General features: G+C 38.6%; 1 protein-coding gene across 6 annotated transcripts in view; it reads left to right on the forward strand.

Annotated features, from left to right (window-relative positions):
• RNF170 (ring finger protein 170) overlaps positions 1-16,257 on the forward strand; it is a 30,772-nt gene extending 14,515 nt beyond the window's left edge. For all 6 annotated transcript variants that reach the window (XM_070598694.1, XM_070598696.1, XM_008544710.2 and 3 more), the window contains 4 exons: positions 1,882-1,990; positions 6,039-6,112; positions 8,471-8,581; positions 13,359-16,257. In XM_070598694.1, the coding sequence (XP_070454795.1) occupies positions 1,882-1,990; positions 6,039-6,112; positions 8,471-8,581; positions 13,359-13,628 (564 nt within the window). In that variant the 3' untranslated portion in view covers positions 13,629-16,257. The remainder of the gene's footprint in view (positions 1-1,881; positions 1,991-6,038; positions 6,113-8,470; positions 8,582-13,358) is intronic.
• Positions 16,258-20,570: the final 4,313 nt, after the last annotated feature.

Raw genomic sequence — 20,570 nt, forward strand, 5'->3', positions numbered from 1 at the left:
TGCAAAAAAGTAGTTTAAGTGTCTTAGTAGTACTCTGTTCCAGAGCTGTTGTTATCAATAATTCATGCTGGGATAGTGTTTTATAATTTACAAAGTCATTTCACATACAACTATCTTGTTTAATCTTCAAACGTGATAAGTAAGGCTACTATTATTATCCCCATTTAAAATAGTAGATCACTAAGATTTGAGTAAATTCACACTAGGATTACATGAATAGAAACTAGCTATATAGGAGTCTCAGATTGAGGTGGATCTTCCAGATTTCTTTGTACCACTCTCCCATTCATCTGCCTCACACCTTCCTCAGGCATGACATATAGTTCTCATTTGAATAAAGCTAGTAACTTAGCCTATTCTGTGCTGTCCTATATGGTAGGTACTAGCCACACGTGGCTACTTAATTTTAAATTAAATAAAACTAAGTAAAATAAAAAATTCAGTACTTTAGTCACATAAGCCACATTTCAAGTACTCAATAGCCACACGTGGCTAGTGGCTACTGTATTGGACAGCACAGATAAAGATTTCCATTATTGCATAAAGTTCTCTTGGACAGCACTGGTAATTGGTTTTTTGTAAATTAATTTCCAAAAAAGAATAATGAAGAGAAAAGGTAGAGAAGGGGACATTAAGTGATGTATGTTTTTCTTTTCTGCACCATTAAAAATGACATAAAAGACTATAATATCAAGGTGTGACTTTGGCTTATAGAATATTCGAGTATTTTAGGACTGTTTTAGGACATAGGGGATTTTAGTTATGGTTTATTAATTTGGGGTGATAAAAATCTTTGATTTAGTTTGCAATTAAGAATAGCTCATACTTAGCAATTTGATACCTTTTTTTGATAATTTGATATTTTTAATGCAAGCTACTTTGTTTATAAGATGTGTGCTGGGTGCCATACAAACAGTTTTGTGGGGCTGGCCTGGTGGCGTAGTGGTTAAGTTCGCATGCTCCACTTCGGCAGCCCAGGGCTCTCAGGTTCAGTCCCAGGCGTGGATCTACACACCTCTCGTCAAACCATGCTGTGGTGGCATCCCATATACAAAATAGAGGAAGACTGGCACAGATGTTCGCTCAGGGCCAATCTTCCTCACCAAAAAACAGCAAAACAAACAACAGGTTTTGTTAAGTAAAAGAGAGACACATTAGGTACTAGTACTAGATAATTCTCTAGTTCCTAGAATATTACTCAATGAGTCCTACAAATGAAGTCCTTGTCCTCATAGCACTCACATTCTAGTGGGTTCTTTGATATCTGATGCTTCTTGTACTGGTGATTCTATTCAACATTCCTGTTACAATCACAATAGTGATATAACTGAGAAACATTAAAATTTGATAATCTGACCATGTGAAGGATTAAGTTCAAGTTACCAGTAGTCTTAAATTTTTCTCCTTTCCAAATGACCAATTATTCTTCTCTCAAAGTTTAATTCTGGTCTCTTGTGAGGTGCAGCATACATGCAACACTTGTCAGGGATGTCTGAATGAAAGCGATGTTAAAAATGAAAGGCAGCTAATACTTGGGACATAGCTTGACATTTCTTATTCTTTAGCTTACGCATTAGCTCAGCCTTTTGTTACTCAGAATAACTTATTCTAATGGAGTAAAAGAGAAACTCCTGAGTTCCTCTAGGTTTTTATCTTTAAATTGTGTTCAGGAAGGAGGATAGAGACCGTGCAGTTTAAATAAAACAACAATATAGCCTCATACTTTATCAAATTTATAAGACCTCAAACTGTGGCACATCTAAAAATTGGTGAGGATTGCACAGTATTGACGGTATTCTTAAGTATAATTTAACAGAAAGATAATTTTGAAAAGCCTCTGTGTGTCATATGTGTATATATATGTACGTATTTTCTCATCAGGATGCGCCAGCTGCCACTCGACACCAGTTTTACACTGACATGTACTGTCCAATCTGCTTACATCAGGCCTCCTTCCCTGTTGAAACAAACTGTGGACATCTCTTTTGTGGTAAGCAAACAGTGCTATACTTGGTAAACGTGACGATTTAGACCATGTTTGTACACAGGCTGGATTCCTAATTTTTCTCTTTGTCACATTTGTATTTCGTGAGCAGGGTAGATGGGTTCTGATAGCCTGTTCTACTTGTCAGCCACTTTTATTTAGTGTCTGTGGGTTCAGAAATTTAAAACACTAGTTATTCAGTTTCTTGATAAACAGAAATGTGTTTCTTTGGATGGTAAATCAAGCACATCAATAATCCCTCCTTGCTCGTCACTCTTTGGTGGTTTCGTTGATTACTCCTCCTTCCCAAGGCAGGAAGCTTCTCTCAGAGAACATCCCTTAGCTCTGCTGCCTCTTTTTGACTCTGAGTCAGTACAAAAGTTCTTAGCCTCTCTTTCTTTGTGGCCCCAAGAGGTCTGATGAGGGAGAATGAGAAAACCTAGAGCATGTAGTGGGACAAGAAGGGAATGTTGTGGGGCCGGCCCTGTGGCCAAGTGGTTAAGTTCACACACTCCACTCCGGCGGCCCAGGGTTTCACCGGTTCGGATCCTGGACACGGACATGGCACCGCTCATCAAGCCATGCTGAGGCGGCATCCCACCTGCCGCAACTAGAAGGACCCACAGCTAAAAATATACAACTATGTGCTGGGGGGCTTTGGGAAGAAGAAGGAAAAATAAAATCTTTTAAAAAACAGAAGGGAATGTTGTGGTCACGCTTACTTAGTATCAGTAAGGGGTGCCTTCTACTCCTGGGCATTTTTTCCTGACCCTCTGGAAAGAGTTTGTGGAGAATAATGAGATACCATATAGTCATTGCTTGTTACGGTCATACAAGATTGGGGAGAGTCAGTGATTACAAACCTACTATGTGCTGGACACCTAACATACTTCATCTCATCTAGCCCTACAGATGAGGAAACCAAGGCTCAGAGATGTTAAGAAGTTTTACCAAGGGTAACCCAGCTGCTAAGGGACATAGCCAGGTTTTAAACCTAGATCTAACTTCAAACCATATGCTCAATTCGACGATGTGATTGGTGGCTTATACAACTACTCTCTACTTAAGATTTAGCCAGTCACGAAAAATACTTTTTTATTGGTAGTATTTCTTCTGTTTGAATAGCTGTATTCAAGATAGGGTTCTAACTGCTCCCCAAATGTACCCAATTTCCATATAAAGACTAATTTAAACTATAGAACAGAATGATCCTATAAATTGCTTTCTCCTCTGTATCTTTTGTCTAAGATTCACTATATAGAATTCTTAAGTATGTAATGTTATTATTTATGCTGTTGGGGATGATGTAAGTATTTGAAATCCATACCATGCAATGCAGGGTTTCCTATACCTTGTGCTCATTTAATAGGTACTGACAAATCCCATTATTACCTCATCCATTAATTTCAACCTCTTCCCTAAGGTTTTTGCCTAAGTAGCTAACAAATTATAAAACGCTATTTTAGTGTCTGTCTTTAATTATCTGCTAGAAATGTTAATGAGCAGCAAAAATAATGAAGATGAGACTGGGAAAATTAAACGGCTATCAGAGAAAGCAGACATGTTTCCTCCTCTCTGGTAGATACTCCTCATCACTTTGATGCTCTATTTCTGAGTCTGGATGTGGCCTCAACCATCGTCATGCAGCACTGCAGGCAGGTGTTAGGAATCAGTGAGGCCTGGCAGGCAAGATGAACTCTGTTTGCCAATCGAGGGTTAGGTAATTCACTGAGTGGATAACCCGGTCAGATGAAAGATGGCTGGACTGTGTTCTTGGTTTTACCTCTGGGTCTGAGGTAATAGGGTAGATTGCTTCTGATATCCTGCTCTACTTGGTAGACACTTTGATTTACTGTCTGTAGGTTCACAGGTTAAAAAACACTATTCAGCTTCTCAAACAGAAATGTGCTTCTTTGAATAGTAGCTCAAGTCCATTGATGCCACGTGCATCAGGAGTACTTTAGCGTTGTTTCTGTACGGGGAACTACCGCTCCGCTCCTTTACGGTGAGTTAAGAATAGCAGCAACAGATTTCACCTTACTTGCATTCGTAACTCACCTTATGTTATTTGATTCTCCAGCAGTCGTATGAGGTCTTATTCCCATTTTACAAATACACAGATTTAGAGAGATTGTGCCCCAGATTAAAGTCATTGAGTCATCTTTCCCAGCATCTTATTTAGGTGGATCTGTCTTTTTAAAGAAAAGGGGAAAGCGTGTCATTGCAGATGTGTGTGAGCTGAAGTGTCCCATTTGCTGGACCATAGCTTTTCAGTGCAGGCAAGCGTCCCTTACGTGACTTGCAAAACAAGGACATTTATACCCTAATTTGTAGAGAAGAGATGTGAGATTGAAACACTTAATATATGTCAAAACACACTGAACTTTTGGGTGAGAAGCTAAATCTAAGGTATCATTACAGATGTAATAATACTACTATCAGATACAAATTTTGCTTTCATATAGTTTCTATGTGAAATTAGATTGCTCAAAGTACTTAAAAAATATTATCCAGGGGCTGGCCCTGTGGCCGAGTGGTTAAGTTCGTGCGCTCCGCTGCAGGCGGCCCAGTGTTTCGTTGGTTTGAATCCTGGGCGCGGACATGGCACTGCTCATCAAACCACGCTGAGGCAGCGTCCCACATGCCACAAGTGGAAGGACCCACAACGAAGAATATACAACTATGTACCGGGGGGCTTTGGGGAGAAAAAGGAAAAAAATAAAATCTTTAAAAAAAAAAATATCTAATTAACAGAGCCCTCTGAAAGGAGGAGAAGAGATCAAATAGGGATTGTTTGGCTTTTACACTGTCAAGCCGGTTTCTCCCCACAGTCACTGTGGGGTCCTGTTTGGACGGCCTGTGCTCAGCCTCGGGTTTGCTCACCGGCCTCCACACACCATTTATTTCTGCCTTGGTGTTGCTCTTGCTATTCATAAACCCTGGAGCGTCCTCCCTCCTGTTTTCTGCCTAAGTCTTACTTCTACAAAGTTCAGTTCAGATCCTTTCTCCTCTACAGGTTACTCTAATGCATCCCAGAGAATCCTCCCTCTCTGCACTCCTTTTGTACTTACTTAGTATTACACAGTTCAAGATTTAATACCTTCTGATTGATTTAAGTATGTCACCTGGGTCTCTTCAATTTGATTGTCATTGCTTCTTCTGAATTCAGGACATTTATTTGATCTGGAAGAATCAGCATAGGGAACACAGGAGGGCTAAGCTAGGTTGCTCAGGCAAGAGTAACACTAGAGAGAAGACCCTGGGGGTAGAAGGGAGACAGAAGCACTTGGTTCAGATTCACACTGGGACCTGGATGGCCCCAGAAACAGGTGTCCTGCAGAGAAGAAAACGAATTGGCCCCTTAAACATCACACAGTATTTAAAAATTCATTTGTTCCTGGTCTGAACTCTTGCTCACCTGCCACTTTTCAAGGTCTGCAAACTCTTCCTTTAGGTTGCTTTTAGCTGTTTTGCTGCTCATGAACACCTTCAAGCAGAAGAGTCAAATCCATCCAGTCTAACGTTGATTCCATTATTGAAGTGGATTATGAACTTCATCAGGGCAGAGAGCATTACTCTTTGTATCCTTTGGTTCCTTGCTTGTACTACTTCATTACTATTATTCATACTTAAGTAACTTGGCTTTCTAAACTCTTAGAAAAGTAGTTCTATTTTTGTAACATACATACCAAATTTGGAACAGAAAACCTATGCTGTGATTTGTTGGTTGTCATATTTACAATGATGTTTAATTAGTGTTTTATTTATTTTACATAGGAAATGCAGTATTTTCTATTAAGCCTCATAGCATTTGAAGGAGTTGATGCATGCTTGCTTTTGATTGTGTAAAAATGTCTGTATCTTAGCTGGTAGTTTAAATAAAAATATTTTTCAGTGGCTGGGAGTTGTTTTTAGATTTGAATTTGAAGGGTTGGATGAAGTAAAAAATATTTTAAAATAAGGTGGTACTGTTAAAATATTTCACATATTTGAAAGTTTCTCAGGATACATGGACTTTAAAACATCCCTACTGATGGGGTTTTTTTCCCATTAGGTACCTGCATTATTGCGTACTGGCGATATGGTTCATGGCTGGGGGCAATCAGTTGTCCAATCTGTAGACAAACGGTAATGTTTGTATCCAGAAAGCATCATTTATGCCAGTTCATTTTGTAAATTTTTATACTTTTGTGTCTAACTTTTCATTTATTTTGATATTTTCACTAGAACTTCATTTATCCAAAGCTTCTATGATGTTACCCCGGTATTTTTTTTAAATGTCTTTAAGACGTCTCAAAACAAGAGAATTCCCTTTGAAATCCTTCAGTTGTAGTGAAAAGCAACTGGTGAATGATTCCTCGCCCAAATCCTAATAGGTGTTGTAATACCAGCAAAGGGATCACTGAACTTGATCACGAGTAAGCAAATATCCCCTCCCTATACTGCTCTGGAAAAAAATTGTTTTTCTTTTTAATTTATTTTTAATCTGCCCTTCTCCAGTGAGGGTTCAGATAGCTTTAAATGATGAAGAATAATTTTTTTAAATGTCCCTTTTGGAGGCATAACCACATTGCATTATCCAGGACAGATAGAACGTTATAGTTAGCGTGGAAGCTACCTCAGGAGGGAGGCAGTAAGTTTTTATAAACATATATTGAAGACTGAAATGTCAGCACAGATGAGATATGCCAAATTTTCTCAATTTTTTTTGACAAACTAGAAAAAATACTGAAAAATCTGAGAAACTAAAGTTCTTAGTTTTTTAATTAGTAAATATAGCAAAATAGAACATTCTATCAGTTGTATACAGTTTTTCATAATTTCTTTTATACTTATTTTATTTTTCATTTAAAAATATATACCTTTCTGATAACAAGTTATGAACTTGTAAAAAGACAGCATTTCCTTGGGAAGTCTTCCAGTGTGCACAGTGAAGTCCTACAAAGGATAGAGAGCTTCCAGGTAAAGACGTCAAGTTGAACGCATATATTTACTTTTGCTTCCTCTTGCAACCCCACTGAAACAACAGAAAGGACACTTTGTGAAGGCATAAACCCACAGAGACCAACAAATAAAGTAAATGATAGAAGAGGCGATCATTTTTCAAAAATTCTTTGTTAACTATAACAGACATACAGAAAAGCACACAAAACAGAGAAGTACAGCTCACTGAATTATCACAAAGCAGCACTCGAGCATCAACGCTGAGATGAGGAAACAAGCTGGCCAGCAGTCCCAGAAGCCTCCTAGGGCCCCTCCGAAACCTCCACCCTCTCCCTCTCAACCACTGTCTGACTTGTATGATGAGCATTCCCTTGATTTCCTATAGTTTTATGACCTTAGCTAGGTCTAAGATTGTTTAGTTTTGCCTGATTTTTGGAATTTATCTAGATAAAACCATATAGGAGGTATTGTTAAATATATATACACATACATGCACATACACACACTCGTATATATACCTTTCAGCCTTTGTTCTGGCTATCCACTTTGCCCCCATCACTGCCCTTTTTTTTGGTGTAGAGAGAGAAGTTCAGGTTTTTCTCTTCTTTCTTGCTTCTAGATTCCCAACTTCTACCTCTTTCACATTTGACTTTTTATCACATGGTCAGGAGGAAAATTGATTTTTTTTTTGGTACTGCTTCACCGCTGATTTGATGTGTGACACTAGGCAGTCAACACTGAAGCTTTTTTGCCAATACCACCTCTCATCATCTTAAGGTATCCGCCAGCAACACTGAGACCAGGCCATAGGTCCTTCATTAAAGAATTAGTTCTGCCACCTCACTCTTCTTGGCTCTACTGAGGCTTTTCGTAGGGCAGATATATGCATTAGCAGATGGTATCCTTTGGACCACCCATAAATTGGCTAGAGCTAGAAAGGTGAAGATATGATTGTGTTAATATAATAACTTTTGGTTCCTTAACTGTAGAGTAATTCATCCTGGAGGCAAGACAAGTGGCAAGTGCTCCACCTCCTGTTTCACTGGAAATAGTAATGCACAGGCTGCTGCCTCTGACTGGAGCATGCTCACTACTTCTCTCCTGAATGCACATACTCACACACCAGCATTTCAAGGGCTGGTGCATTTCAAGCGCTAGCGTAAGTTTCAAGCTTTCTGGACACCCCAGGCAGAAGTCCTCACTCTCAGACATCATTAGAGTCATGAGCCACACAACAATGTTCAGTCAATGACGGACTGCATACAGGTCCCATGAGATTAGTACCATGTGGCCTAGGTATGTAGTAGGCTAGACGATCTAGGTTTGTTAAGTACACTCTGTGATGTTCACACAACGAAATTGCCATTTTGCATTGGATTTTATTGTAAGGCAATAATAATTTATTCCCCCACCATGTTTCCTTTACTAAAAAGAAGTGAGTGAAATGTAAATTCAGAAGCTTTTCTCATTCTATTGAATAATAATACAAAATGAAAAGAAGTAATGCAGAAAGTTGTAACAATTTTTTTCTGTGATATACAGGTAACCTTACTGCTAACAGTCTTTAGTGAAAATGACCAGTCTCAGGATGTCACACCATTGCGTCAAGATATTAATGATTATAACCGGAGATTCTCAGGGCAGCCCAGATCTGTAAGTAATGTTATAACAGGTGCAAAGTTAGAGGAGAATGATACTTCTCTTTTGTAAAGTGAGATTTACCAACAAATATTCTTTGACTATGAAAAATCTCTCAGTTATGTGTGTTGGGTAAAGTTTTTACCGTCATCATTGTTGTCATTCACTGAGTCACAGCTTTCCCAAGGACTACAGTTTTCTATCTAAAAAAAAAAAACAGACATTACCAAACTCTTTATGAGATACTAGCAAAAAAGCAATAGGAAAAACTGGAGGGAAATGTAAAATTATCAACTCCTATGTAATTCTAAAATAAATAGGGTTTGTCTTATGAGAAAACTTAAACTGAGAACTCCTGGAGAGTTTTACAATGGTGTTCCACTCTGTTTTATTTACCCCGGCCACCTGTTTGAAATGTTTCCTTAAGGTTTTAGAGGGGTTTTTTTAATGTCATCTTAGCTATTCAAAAGCATTCTATTTTTAAAGAACACATTAATTCTACAGTTGACCTCCCCCGAAAAAGGCATTTGGTAGATTAAAAACTGTCACATTTTACTGACTCATTCCAGTTTTCTGAAAATCAAACAAAGAATTCTAGTAGTGTGTGTATGACTGAATATGCACTTCAAAACCCAGAACATACTAAGTACAAATGTATGTGGAAAGCCTAGACTTCTCCTCCGAGCTCTTGACTTTGGCTATCCAGCTGCTTAGCCTTCATCTCCACTTGGATGTTCAATAGGCATCTCAAACTTGACATGCATAATATCGAACTGATTCCCTCCTTAACTCAGTTCAGTCTCTTCTCAGCCTTTCTCAGCTCAGTTTTAACTTCCTCCTCTCCCTCATTTGATCTATAGATAAGTTGTATCATTTCTTTTCTCTTTTTTGTGGATCCTGTCATTCTTACCTCATAAAAGCATCCTGTGTCTGTAGCCATCATGCTGGTTCAAGCCACCACCATCTCTTGCTTGGGACAGCTGCAGTGGCCTCTTCACTTTGACTTTTGTAAGATCAGCCCTGAGCTAACATCTGTTGCCAATCTTTTCTTTTCTTCTCTCCAAAGCCCCCCGGTACATAGTTGTATATTCTAGTTGTAGGCCCTTCTAGTTCTGCAATGTGGGACACCGCCTCAGCATAGCCTGATGAGTGGGGCTAGGTCCACACCCAGGATCTGAACAGGTAAAACCCTGGGGCACCGAAGCAGAGCACACGAACTTAACCACTTGGCCACAGGGCCAGCCCCTCACTTTGACATTTTTCTCTGCACAGCAGCCCAAGTAACTTTTTTTTTTTGAGGAAGATTAGCCCTGAGCTAACATCTGCTGCCAATCCTCCTCTTTTTGCTAAGGAAGACTGGCCCTGAGCTAACATCCATGCCCATCTTCCTCTACTTTATATGTTAGGACACCTACCACAGCATGGCTTGCCAAGCGGTGCCATGTCCGCACCCGGGATCCAAACTGGCGAACCCCAAGCCACCAAAATGGAACATGCAAACTTAACTGCTGCACCACTGGGCCAGCCCCCCAAGTAATATTTTGAAAACATAAGTAAGACCGTGAAGCTCTTGTGTTTTAAAACTTCCATTTTGGAATAATGTTCCAACTCCCTACTTGTGGCTTACAAGGCCCTGCATGACCCAAGACCTCCCTCGGTCTCTACACCTTGGGCCACTCTCCCCGGCACCCACCATACTTCAGCTACACTGGCCTCCTTTCAGCTCTCAGAAGACACTCGCAGTCTTTCCACCTTAATGCGTTCACACATGCCATTTCCTCTGTTTGCAATGCTTGTCCCTCTGCTCTTCTGACTTTTCATCCTTTAGGTCCTTCTTAAACAGACCTTCCACAGAGAGGCTTTCCCTGATCAACTGAGGTATTCTCTAGTATTGCCCTCTGTACACTTCCTTCATAGCTTTTTCACAAACAGTACTCAGGTCTTGTTCATTGTCTTTCTCTCAGTAGTCTAGAAGCTTCATGAGGGCAAGGACTGGGTTTATTTACTCATTACTATATTCTTATTCCCAAATTCAGTGCTTGGGATACAGTAGGCCCTTAATGTTTACTGAATAAATTAATGAGTTAGCCTTAAGATAAAAATTGATACTACTACTTCCAGCCGAGAGTAGAAGCTATTAAAACGCTCAGCATTAACCCGTGTGCCTCCTCGCACATATTCCTTTTTCTGTGATGTCATGGACATCACAGGCATGCAGTTTCACCTGTTGTGGATAATAATGGGTAAATCTTTTAGATGTTTAAGCAACAACAAAAACTTAATCCAATCACTATTGTCCTCCATAGTTATTTGGAAGCCTCTTCTGCTATTTTTCACGCAGCAGTTTTTTACATATCTTCCAGTGACATCTATAGGATGATTCTCTGAAAGTCAACATGTTTCAAATTCAAGAACTAGCACTGAACTTAAAAAACATCATTTTAGGATATTTATTCATATTTTTAATGTGAAGCATACCATTGCTCAATTACTATTGTTTTGTAGGTGTCAGATATTTAATGAGTAGGAAAGTCTAGTATGTGATGAAATTACAATATAATGAAGACATTTAGCTCCTACTTTGGTATTCTCCCTCGTTCAAAGTTACTCAAAGGAGTATGATTGTGATTAATATACAAACATTTCTTAATAACCCATTTCATATTTCTTATCTAATTATTACAGATTTTGTATAAATGATACCATATGAGAAGTGAACAAAATAGCTCTGATAAAGGATAGAAAAGTGTTCAAAAAACATACTGGCTTGTCCTTAGAATATTTAAAGCAGTTCACCGCAGACCTTGTGAAAGCTGTGTCGCTGTTTTGCTTTAAATATTAGTTTCTTCCATAAAGAATAGAAAACATAGGAAGTGATTCTAAAAAGTCCATTTTTGTTCTTTTGTGACCAATTTTCCAAAGAGTTACAAGATTTTCTTTATCTGGTGGAATTTTAAAATTGTTTTCTCATCACTTGCTCAATTCTTCCCATTTTTGTCTCCATCTCCTCAGCTTATTTGGCACTTGTTAAACAAATAAAATACATACCTACAATTGGAGTTATAATATTTATATAGATGGCTAAAAATAGCTGAACTGTGGGCAGTGGAATGACCACAGGAAGTGACTGACTTCCTCTGGTCAGTTTCCCTGGTGTGGACCAACCCCTGAGAAATGAGGTTAATAGAAGCAGCTGTGTTGAGAGTCACAGTAGTTCATTACTGCATGGGACCTTGGACCTGGTTGTCAGCAACTACAGAACAAAGGAGCACTTTGCAGTCGGAGAACAAACTGACTTGCTCAAGGTCATACAAATAGATATTCGTACTTTCTTTTTTTTTCAACATCTTTATTTAGACATAATTTACATGCAATAAAGTGCACCTGTTTAAAGTATACAATCCAATGGTTTTTAGTAAATTTAGAGTAGATATAATCTACTTATCACCATAATCTTAATTTTAGAATATTTTCATCATCCCAAAAGCTTTAGCAGTTCCTTCCCATTCTCCTCTCTCCCCAGTCCTTGGCAACCACTAGTGTAGTTTCTGTCTCTTATAGATTTGGCTATTCTGGATATTTCATCATTTCATTTAAATGGGACCATATAATATATAGCCTTTTGTCTCTGGCTTATTTCACTTAGCATAATGTTTTCAAAGTTCATGTTGCAACACATCTCAGTACATCATTGCTTTTTATGGCCAAATAATATGTCACATTTTGTTTATCTCTTCACAGTTGATGGACATTTGAATTATTTCCATTTTTTGGCTATTATGAATAATGCTGCCATTAATATTCATGTAGCAGTTTTTGTGTGGACATGTGTTTTTATTCCTCTTGGGTGTAAGCCTTGTGGAATTGCTGGGTATTTTGATAACTCTATGTTTAACATTTTGAGGAAGTGCCAAAATGTTTCATGTTTCCAAAGGGGCCGTTCATTCCCACCAACAGTGTATAAGCGCTCCAATTTCTCCACATCCTTCAATTGCTAAAAATTTATGTAATTTGTCAAATTTCAGCTGTGAAAATTAGGCTCATTTATGTAAAAACCTAGTGATTGATGTGTTTCTGTACATATTCAGAAACAATTATTTTCAGAAAAGTAGGGCCTGGCATTCCAAAAATTTTTGCAGCAATTAGTAATTCCCTTAAACTAAACAGCATAAACGTCCTACGAAGGAATCAGTTTCATTGCTATTCTTAGACTGTCAAAGCCATCAAAGTTGATGTGTTTAATATATACTACGTATATATTGTCTGGGAATTTATAAAGGTCTTTTATATACAATATCTCTTTTAGTTCTTAATAGTCCTTGTGGCAGATAAATAAGCAATTAGTTGTTGACTTATCTCTAGTAGGTTAAACAACTTTTCCCAAGGTCACTTCGCTAATAAGTGATTGACTTTGAATTCAAACCCACGTCTGACTTTAAAGCTGAGACTTAAGCTCAAGCCTCAGACTCTATCCTACTCATTATTCCTTCATTTGGTTTATTTTACTATCTCAAATTAGAGAGAACTTGAGTTCTGCATTACGATAGCCTATATTTTGAGTTTGTTGACATTTTAATTGCTTTTCAGTTAGCTGCAATGACCTATTTTATAAGAACCTAGTAATCAAAAGACTGTTTTTAGATAACATGCGTAACTATAAAATAGTGTTCAATCAATATGTGAAACTCCTTAATTCATGTTAACTGAGTTTGCACGTTGCAAGAAAATTATATCATTTTGAAGTCTGCCACATTAGATGTCAAATTGTAATATTTGTTCTTCCCCCTACCAGATCATGGAAAGAATTATGGACCTACCCACTTTACTGCGGCATGCTTTCAGGGAAATGTTTTCAGTCGGGGGCCTTTTCTGGATGTTCCGTATCAGGATAATACTTTGTTTAATGGGGGCTTTTTTCTATCTTATATCACCTCTAGACTTTGTACCTGAAGCCTTGTTTGGGATTCTAGGCTTTCTAGATGATTTCTTTGTCATCTTTTTGTTGCTTATCTACATCTCTATTATGTACCGAGAAGTGATAACACAGAGACTGAACAGATGAAAATCAATGTTTACTGAAGTATTAGAGCTAATGTGTAAAATCAGACAGAAGGACCCATGGCAGTGTAAAGCATCTGAAAATTATCTTACAAGCTTAAAACCACCGTATGACAACAAACATTTGATTATCATTTGGCAAATGCCTAGCCATATAGGACTGGAATTTTTACATGTTGCAGATTCTAATATTAAGGTTAGAATTATAATAATTTACAGTTGTATCTTGATCGTGTGTTGTCTTTGGACAACACTTTGTCTCTGGAAAAAATATGGAATTACATAAAAAGGGATGCTTTTCAATCTTTCTCTTTTCCCCCAAATTACTCATTAATTGGCTGTATAGTAAGATACTGTTAACAGTATAGTTTACCCAATTTGTCCTTCTCAGTGAGTACCTATGCGATAATCTATTGCTATAAGACTCATCTAAATATTTTTGTTACAGTAAAATATTGTACAATATTGGGGAAAAGTCATTTTTTTAGTACTAGCTAAGTTTTGTGCATTTGGAGCAGTTCTGCTTTTCCATTCTGATATAAAGTGCTCCATTATCAGCTGAAAGTGAAAGAAGAAACTTGAACTTTATAATTTGATTTCTATTCTGGTTTAGAAAACACTTCTTAATAGAAAAAGTGACAAGATGTAAGATATTAATCTCTGGTCAGCACACTTGATGGTCTTAGTTATGACAGTTAAACAAGAGTTTGGTCCTTTTATAGGAATAGTATATAAAAGTAACTTATAAAAGGGAATTTTTTTCAGGAACCTGGATAATACTGCAACACGTAGTAGTTTGATGCATTTCTGAGGAAAGTGGATCTTCATGACTTTGAGCATCAAAGACTTAGGAGGATATTAGGAACACTATTTAAATTTGACAAGAGAAATTACTGGTGAGCTATAGCAACAGAATGGACAAATGTGGTTAGTTTTCTCTTGTCAGAAAACTTTTGTAATCCTGTCCCCAAATGGGAGCATATAGCCCAGATACATCCATCTCATGCAGAATGAGCCAGTGCCGTCTGAGGTGATTCAGGAGGAAAGTTCTGTTGGTTCTTTGATGGCTACAGCATTAAGTATCTAACGCTCTCTGCTGCAGTTTTCTGTTTGATAAGAATTAAAACCACGAGTATTATGAAATCCTGACTCTCACTGGCACTGCTCATTAGTGAACTGGACCGAGTCACTGATGCCCAAGGCTCGTGTTAGCTCTGTCACCTGTAATCACTGATGGTCACACTGTTATTCATGTATTAGTGAGCTTCACTATAAATACATAGGGAGAAAAAGAAGAAATTGGTCACATTCTCCCAAGTTAATCAGATTAGCCATCAACTAACAAGATGCCAAATGAAATATCAGTAGTGTTTTCTCATTTTGGGCCTAGGACAAAGCTGTTGCTTGTCATAGAGAAAAACAATAATGCTTAAATATAGCACACTATAATTAAAGCGATTTCTCACATACTTTTCATTTTGTCCTTAAGAATTATGTGAAGAAGGCAGGGCATTGCCTTCCTTTTCATAGGTGGAATCTCTATGTTAAAGACGAAAGCTTTTTTGCCTGAAGCCGCACACAAATAAGTGACTGAACTGGTGTTAGACGCTTCCTAGGCCTCCTGTGTGGGTTCAGAGAAGCGAAGACTGGTATGAAGAGGGGACGCAGGGGAGAAACTGGGACCTTTCAAAGTCTTCTGGAACACAGTGGATTAGGATAGCTTGGGTGCTCCTCAAAGGAAAGGTCTAGAAAGATGGTATATCGAGATTTCCTGAATCCTAATTCTACACTTCCAAATCAAACATCTAATAGGGTGGCATACTTCATAGAAAACATGTCAGCTGTAGTCACCAACCTGACAAGCTGATGAGTAGGAGTTTGTTACACCACCATTTACCAGACTAGAAACACATTTCCTACCAATTACAGATTTGGTGTGGGCTGCAGCGGTGTCGTTTTGAAAGGATTTAATTTTCTGTGCATGTGTTCTGCTCTGCTTCTAGTTACAATAATTTTATTGTAATATTTAGAATTCCTAAGACTTTCCTGGTAGAAGTGTATTGTACCAAATTTTGTAACATAAAAAACTGTGTGATCTGAAGTCTTATTAAATTGAAAAGGGAACATGCTGACATCTCACAATTTTAGATCTGTCTGCTTATTATGTCATCTTTATTGATCACCAATAATAAATGTAGATGGGATCTGAAAGAATATTTAAAGCAAGTAGAGTCAATCAGTGTTTTAAACATTATAGTAATCCTTCTAGGACTCAGAGTTAAACCATACAAATCAAAGCAACAATTTGTATTTTTGTAAACAGCAAGATTGTAACTTTCACAAAAACAGATGGTCTAACCCCAGGAGCAGATGATAACTTGGGCAGCTCTGTGGGGAACAGGATGGAGGAAACACTTGTTCTAACTGCCGCCTGGAACAGCGGTTTCAGTACTGCAGCTCTCAGCCTTTGAGAGCAAGGGAAGAAAGGACTGTGCTGGTGCCTGTGGCTGTGCAGGCACCTACCTCCCAGAGTTGTTGCAGTGGATCGACGGTTTGGTTTGGTTCAAACCTTGTGATTTAAGTTTGTCAAGCAGCTATTCTTTTGAATAAAAGCAACATATCTAAAATGGAAATATAGGTGTTACTTGCCTGTTTCTTTGCTGTTGTTTGTTTAATATTCAGAACTCCAGAAACAGCATCCAGTATAATGGTTGCAGGGGCTTTCTTTTTCACTAATGGACATCCAATATCTCATCATATTTCTAATTAATTTTGCTCAGATATTTTTAAATTTAAAAAGTAGAAGTGTTTTCCTTTTGAGGAAAATTACTTCATCTGGGCAGTCTGTATTAACTCTGGACAGTAGGGTGGGATTGGAATTAGAGTAGGCCTGTTCCTTGATTCCCCACTCCTGTTTCTTTTGAGTGTACATTTGATAACTGAAATTATGAAACTGATAACTGGAATGTTCTTTGCTGAGTCTGTGCCCTATGTTTACACCGACTCTCTCCCCTCCTCCTCTCTGCTCTTTGAAACACTAAATGTACCCTAGGCTCTTCTGTTGTGCTAAACAGCAACCCAAAACCTGGGTTCCAGCTGGGTTGGAATTGGAAAGGGCACTGAAGGTTTTAAGGCCCTGAGACTTCAGAGTCTCCCCGGACTAGGCCAGTAGGTCAAGGGCTGCTGACAGGAGGCGATGCTACCACAGAGATAAAGACAGCCACTGAGCTTTTGCTGTTCTGTCAGAACCAGACCCTCTTCATGGCATCAGTATTTGTTTTAAGCATCGAGTCCTTGAGTGCAAGCACATTTGAGGCGTTGCCAGTCACTCTTCTTCATCCATGTGCATCCTCTGACCTGTTCCATGTGCCCGAAGGGTACCTGAGAGGAGTGACCCCCTGTTAGGGACACTGAGCATGTCTGGACACTGTCCTTATCCTCTCTCAGACTAGCGGTGTATGGCTCTGAGCCTTTTGAGGGGAATCTATCATGTGATGTAGGAGAGGGCTGAGGGCTAAGGGCTAAAGATGTTTAAAACTCACTGATACCTAACAGTTTATATTCTGTTTAAAAACATAAATTTTTAAATTGTCTTTTTGCCAAGGAAGATTTGCCCTGAGCTAACATCCACCACCAGTCTTCCTCTTTTTGTATGTGAGCTGCTGCCACAGCATGGCCACTAACAGACAAGTGGTGTAGGTCTGCACCCAGGAACCGAAACTAGGCTGCCAAAGTGGAGTGCACCAATCTTAAACACTAGGCCACCAGGGCTGGCCCTAAAAACATGTTTTTTAAAAAACTACTTAAAGATACCTGATGTTCAGATCAAAACACTAACCCTTCTAATTATAGAGAAAACCTATAATTTATATCTACTATATCTAATGAAAATTACTCTAGGGGGCCAGCCTGGTGGCGCAGCGCTTAAGTTCACACATTCTGCTTCGGCAGCCTGGGGTTCACGGGTTCGGATCCTGGGTGCGGACATGGTACCGCTTGGCAAGCCATGTTGTGGTAGGCGTCCCATGTATAAAGTAGAGGAAGATGGGCAGGGTTGTTAGCTCAGGGCCAGTCTTCCTTAGCAAAAAGAGGAGGATTGGCAGCAGATGTTAGCTCAGGGCTAATCTTCCTCAAAAAAAAAGAAAATCTTTGTTTCACTAATCCTAGAATATTAGAGCTATAAGGGATCTTAGAAATTGGCTAGTTTCTGTGTTTTTTCTGTGAAAATCAGATTAAAGCTATAGATAACTCCCCAGAAAAATGCATATATACATATGTATATGTAATCTGAACTCATTTTTCAGGGGATTCAAAGACCTGACCATTCATGGATTCCAAATTAAGAATTCTTCACTGAAATAAGCCAGATAGAGAAGGACAATCTCTGTATGACTCCACTCATATGAGGAATTTAAACATGTAGACAAAGAGAACAGATTAGTGGCTACCAGGGGAAAGGGTTGGGGGGTGAGGTGGGCACAAAGGGTGAAGGGGTGCACGACTGACAAACAATAATTGGGTTACACGACTGACAAACAGTAATGTATAACTGAAATTTCACAAGATTGTAAACTATCATCAACTCAATAAAAATTAACTTTAAAAAAAAAGAATTCTTCACTGAGTCCCACAGCCTTACTCTACAGATAAAGATAATGAGGTCCAGAGAGAATGAATGGTCAGGTAATTTTTAATAAAAACTGTTTATAGAAAAAGTGTAGTAAGACTGAAATTAAGGAGCTGGCCCTGTGGCTGAGTGGTTAAGTTCACGTGCTCTGCTTCAGTGGCCTGGGGTTTCGCTGGTTTGGACCCTGGGCACGGACATGGCACCGCTCATCAGGCCATGCTGAGGTGGCGTCTCACATAGCACAAGCAGGGGGACCTACAACTAGAAGATACAACTCTGTACTGGGGGGCTTTGGGAGAAGAAGAAGAAAAATTAAAAGGAAAAAAAAAGACTGGCAATAGATGTTAGGTGCCAATCTTAAAAATAGAAAAAAGAAATTAAAATCTAAACCAATAGATATCAGTGAATTTAAACATCTTTAACCCTTAGCTCTCTCCTCCATCAAAATAAGTGGCTGATTTTTCTTCAGTTTATCAAACAAGAAGACAAAGTTTATCCTTCTGGAATAATTGTGACAAAACTTACCCTTTTAATGTCAAGGGTTAAATTTTCTTTTTTTCCTTAAATGTGTTCTATTAGTAAATGAATTAGTTCTTGGCCTCTTAAGACTTTGAAAAACATCAGACTTTTAACTAACCTTCAGTTTATCCCTATTTATTCTCTTTCCCTTAAATGGTCACATAAAGCTAAGGCATATATTCATTTTTGATATTTATTGAAGGGGTCAAATGAGCATATATCTCATTCTGTAAGAAAAAAGGGCAATTTTGCATATCTTCTGTGGCCCTTTTTTGCTTATATACTGTCTTATTAAAGTAGAACACACGCCAAACATTTTATAAATCATAAAGGTCAGATGATGAATTATAAAGTGAACACAGCGTTTAAACATCACCTCGGTCAAGAGCTACACCACCAGCATCCCAGAAGCCCTCCTTCCTTGCCTCCTTCCTCAAAAGTAACCTCTTCTAACTTAAGTTTTACCTACATTTTTTTACTCTACAAAAAAACAGAATCATACAGTATATTTTCTTTGGTGTCTGACTTTTTCAACCTTCTGTTGTGGGTCCACAGTGCTGTGGCTTGTAGCTTCTTTATTTTGATTCCTGCATAGTATTCCATTGTATGACTGTACCACAATTTATTCATTCAATTGTTAATGGACATTTTGGGTGGTTTCCATCAACATTTAAAAGGCAGACAAACATCTTTGAAAGTAAAAATGCTTCCTTGCAGTCACCCCTTGACAAGTAAAGAACAATCATTTCAACTTTAGGAAATGTTAAGAAGACATGGGCAAAGGAAAAAGAAGAAAAACAGACAATGAGTGTAAGTTAGTTTAGAGGAAGTGAAAACTAATTTTCTATTAATCAAATAAGTTAACTGGCAGACCACACAGTGAAAATTTAGTTTGGGGGATGTTTTACCAAGAAAAATTCAACATTCAGTTCAATATATGTTTTTTAATTGTATGCAAGTCACTTACCAATAAATTTACCATTCTGAAGTAAGGAAACATTAGGATTATATTCAACAAATAATTAAAATGTATATTTCATTCCAAATTATGGATAGCCAGGAGAGAGAAAACAGAAGAAAGGGGAGTGAAGAAGAGAACTTCTTGAGGGAAATCCAACCAGGTAACAACTAAATGGATGGGTTCCATTCGAAATTGACTGATGATCATAAACCTCAAAAGGGCCCTCCGCACTGGCCAGTGACTGCGCGCTTCTTTATTAGCTTGCGTGCCCAGCCTCTGAGAACTACTTTATACTTTCTTTCTTTCCTGACATTCCCCAGTCCTACAACCCCACAGCCGGTGACCCAGGTTCCTAAACCCTCCCACCCCTCCAAGTCCTCTTTTTGTAGGGGACTTAGCTCTCTTCTTTTTCAAAGGCCATCTGCATCTCAGTAAATGGCACCACCGTCAATCTATCTAAATGCTCAAGCCAGAAACTCAGGCTCAAGCCAGAAACCCTTGATACCTGGATTCCTCTCTCTTCCTCATTCTCATCTCCATCTATCAGCAAACCCTGGTGTTTCTACCTCCCACATATATATCCACTGTCACCACTTTAGACCAAGCTACCAACATCTCTTGCTTGCCTGCAGCTGCCTCTTAATTACCTGCTCATTTGCACTGTTGCCCCTCTAATATCACACAATAACCAGAATGACCTTTTGCAAGTGTTTATTAGGTCACGTCTCTCCCCTGCTTAAAATGGTCCCGTGGCTTCCCACTGCACTTAAAACCCAAGCCACCAACTCCCCTACTTCAGCCTCCCTTCATGCCCTTCTGCCCTGGCTCCCTGGGCTCTA

Source organism: Equus przewalskii, chromosome 28 (genome assembly GCF_037783145.1).
Source record: "Equus przewalskii isolate Varuska chromosome 28, EquPr2, whole genome shotgun sequence".
NCBI classification, from domain to species: Eukaryota; Metazoa; Chordata; class Mammalia; order Perissodactyla; family Equidae; genus Equus; species Equus przewalskii.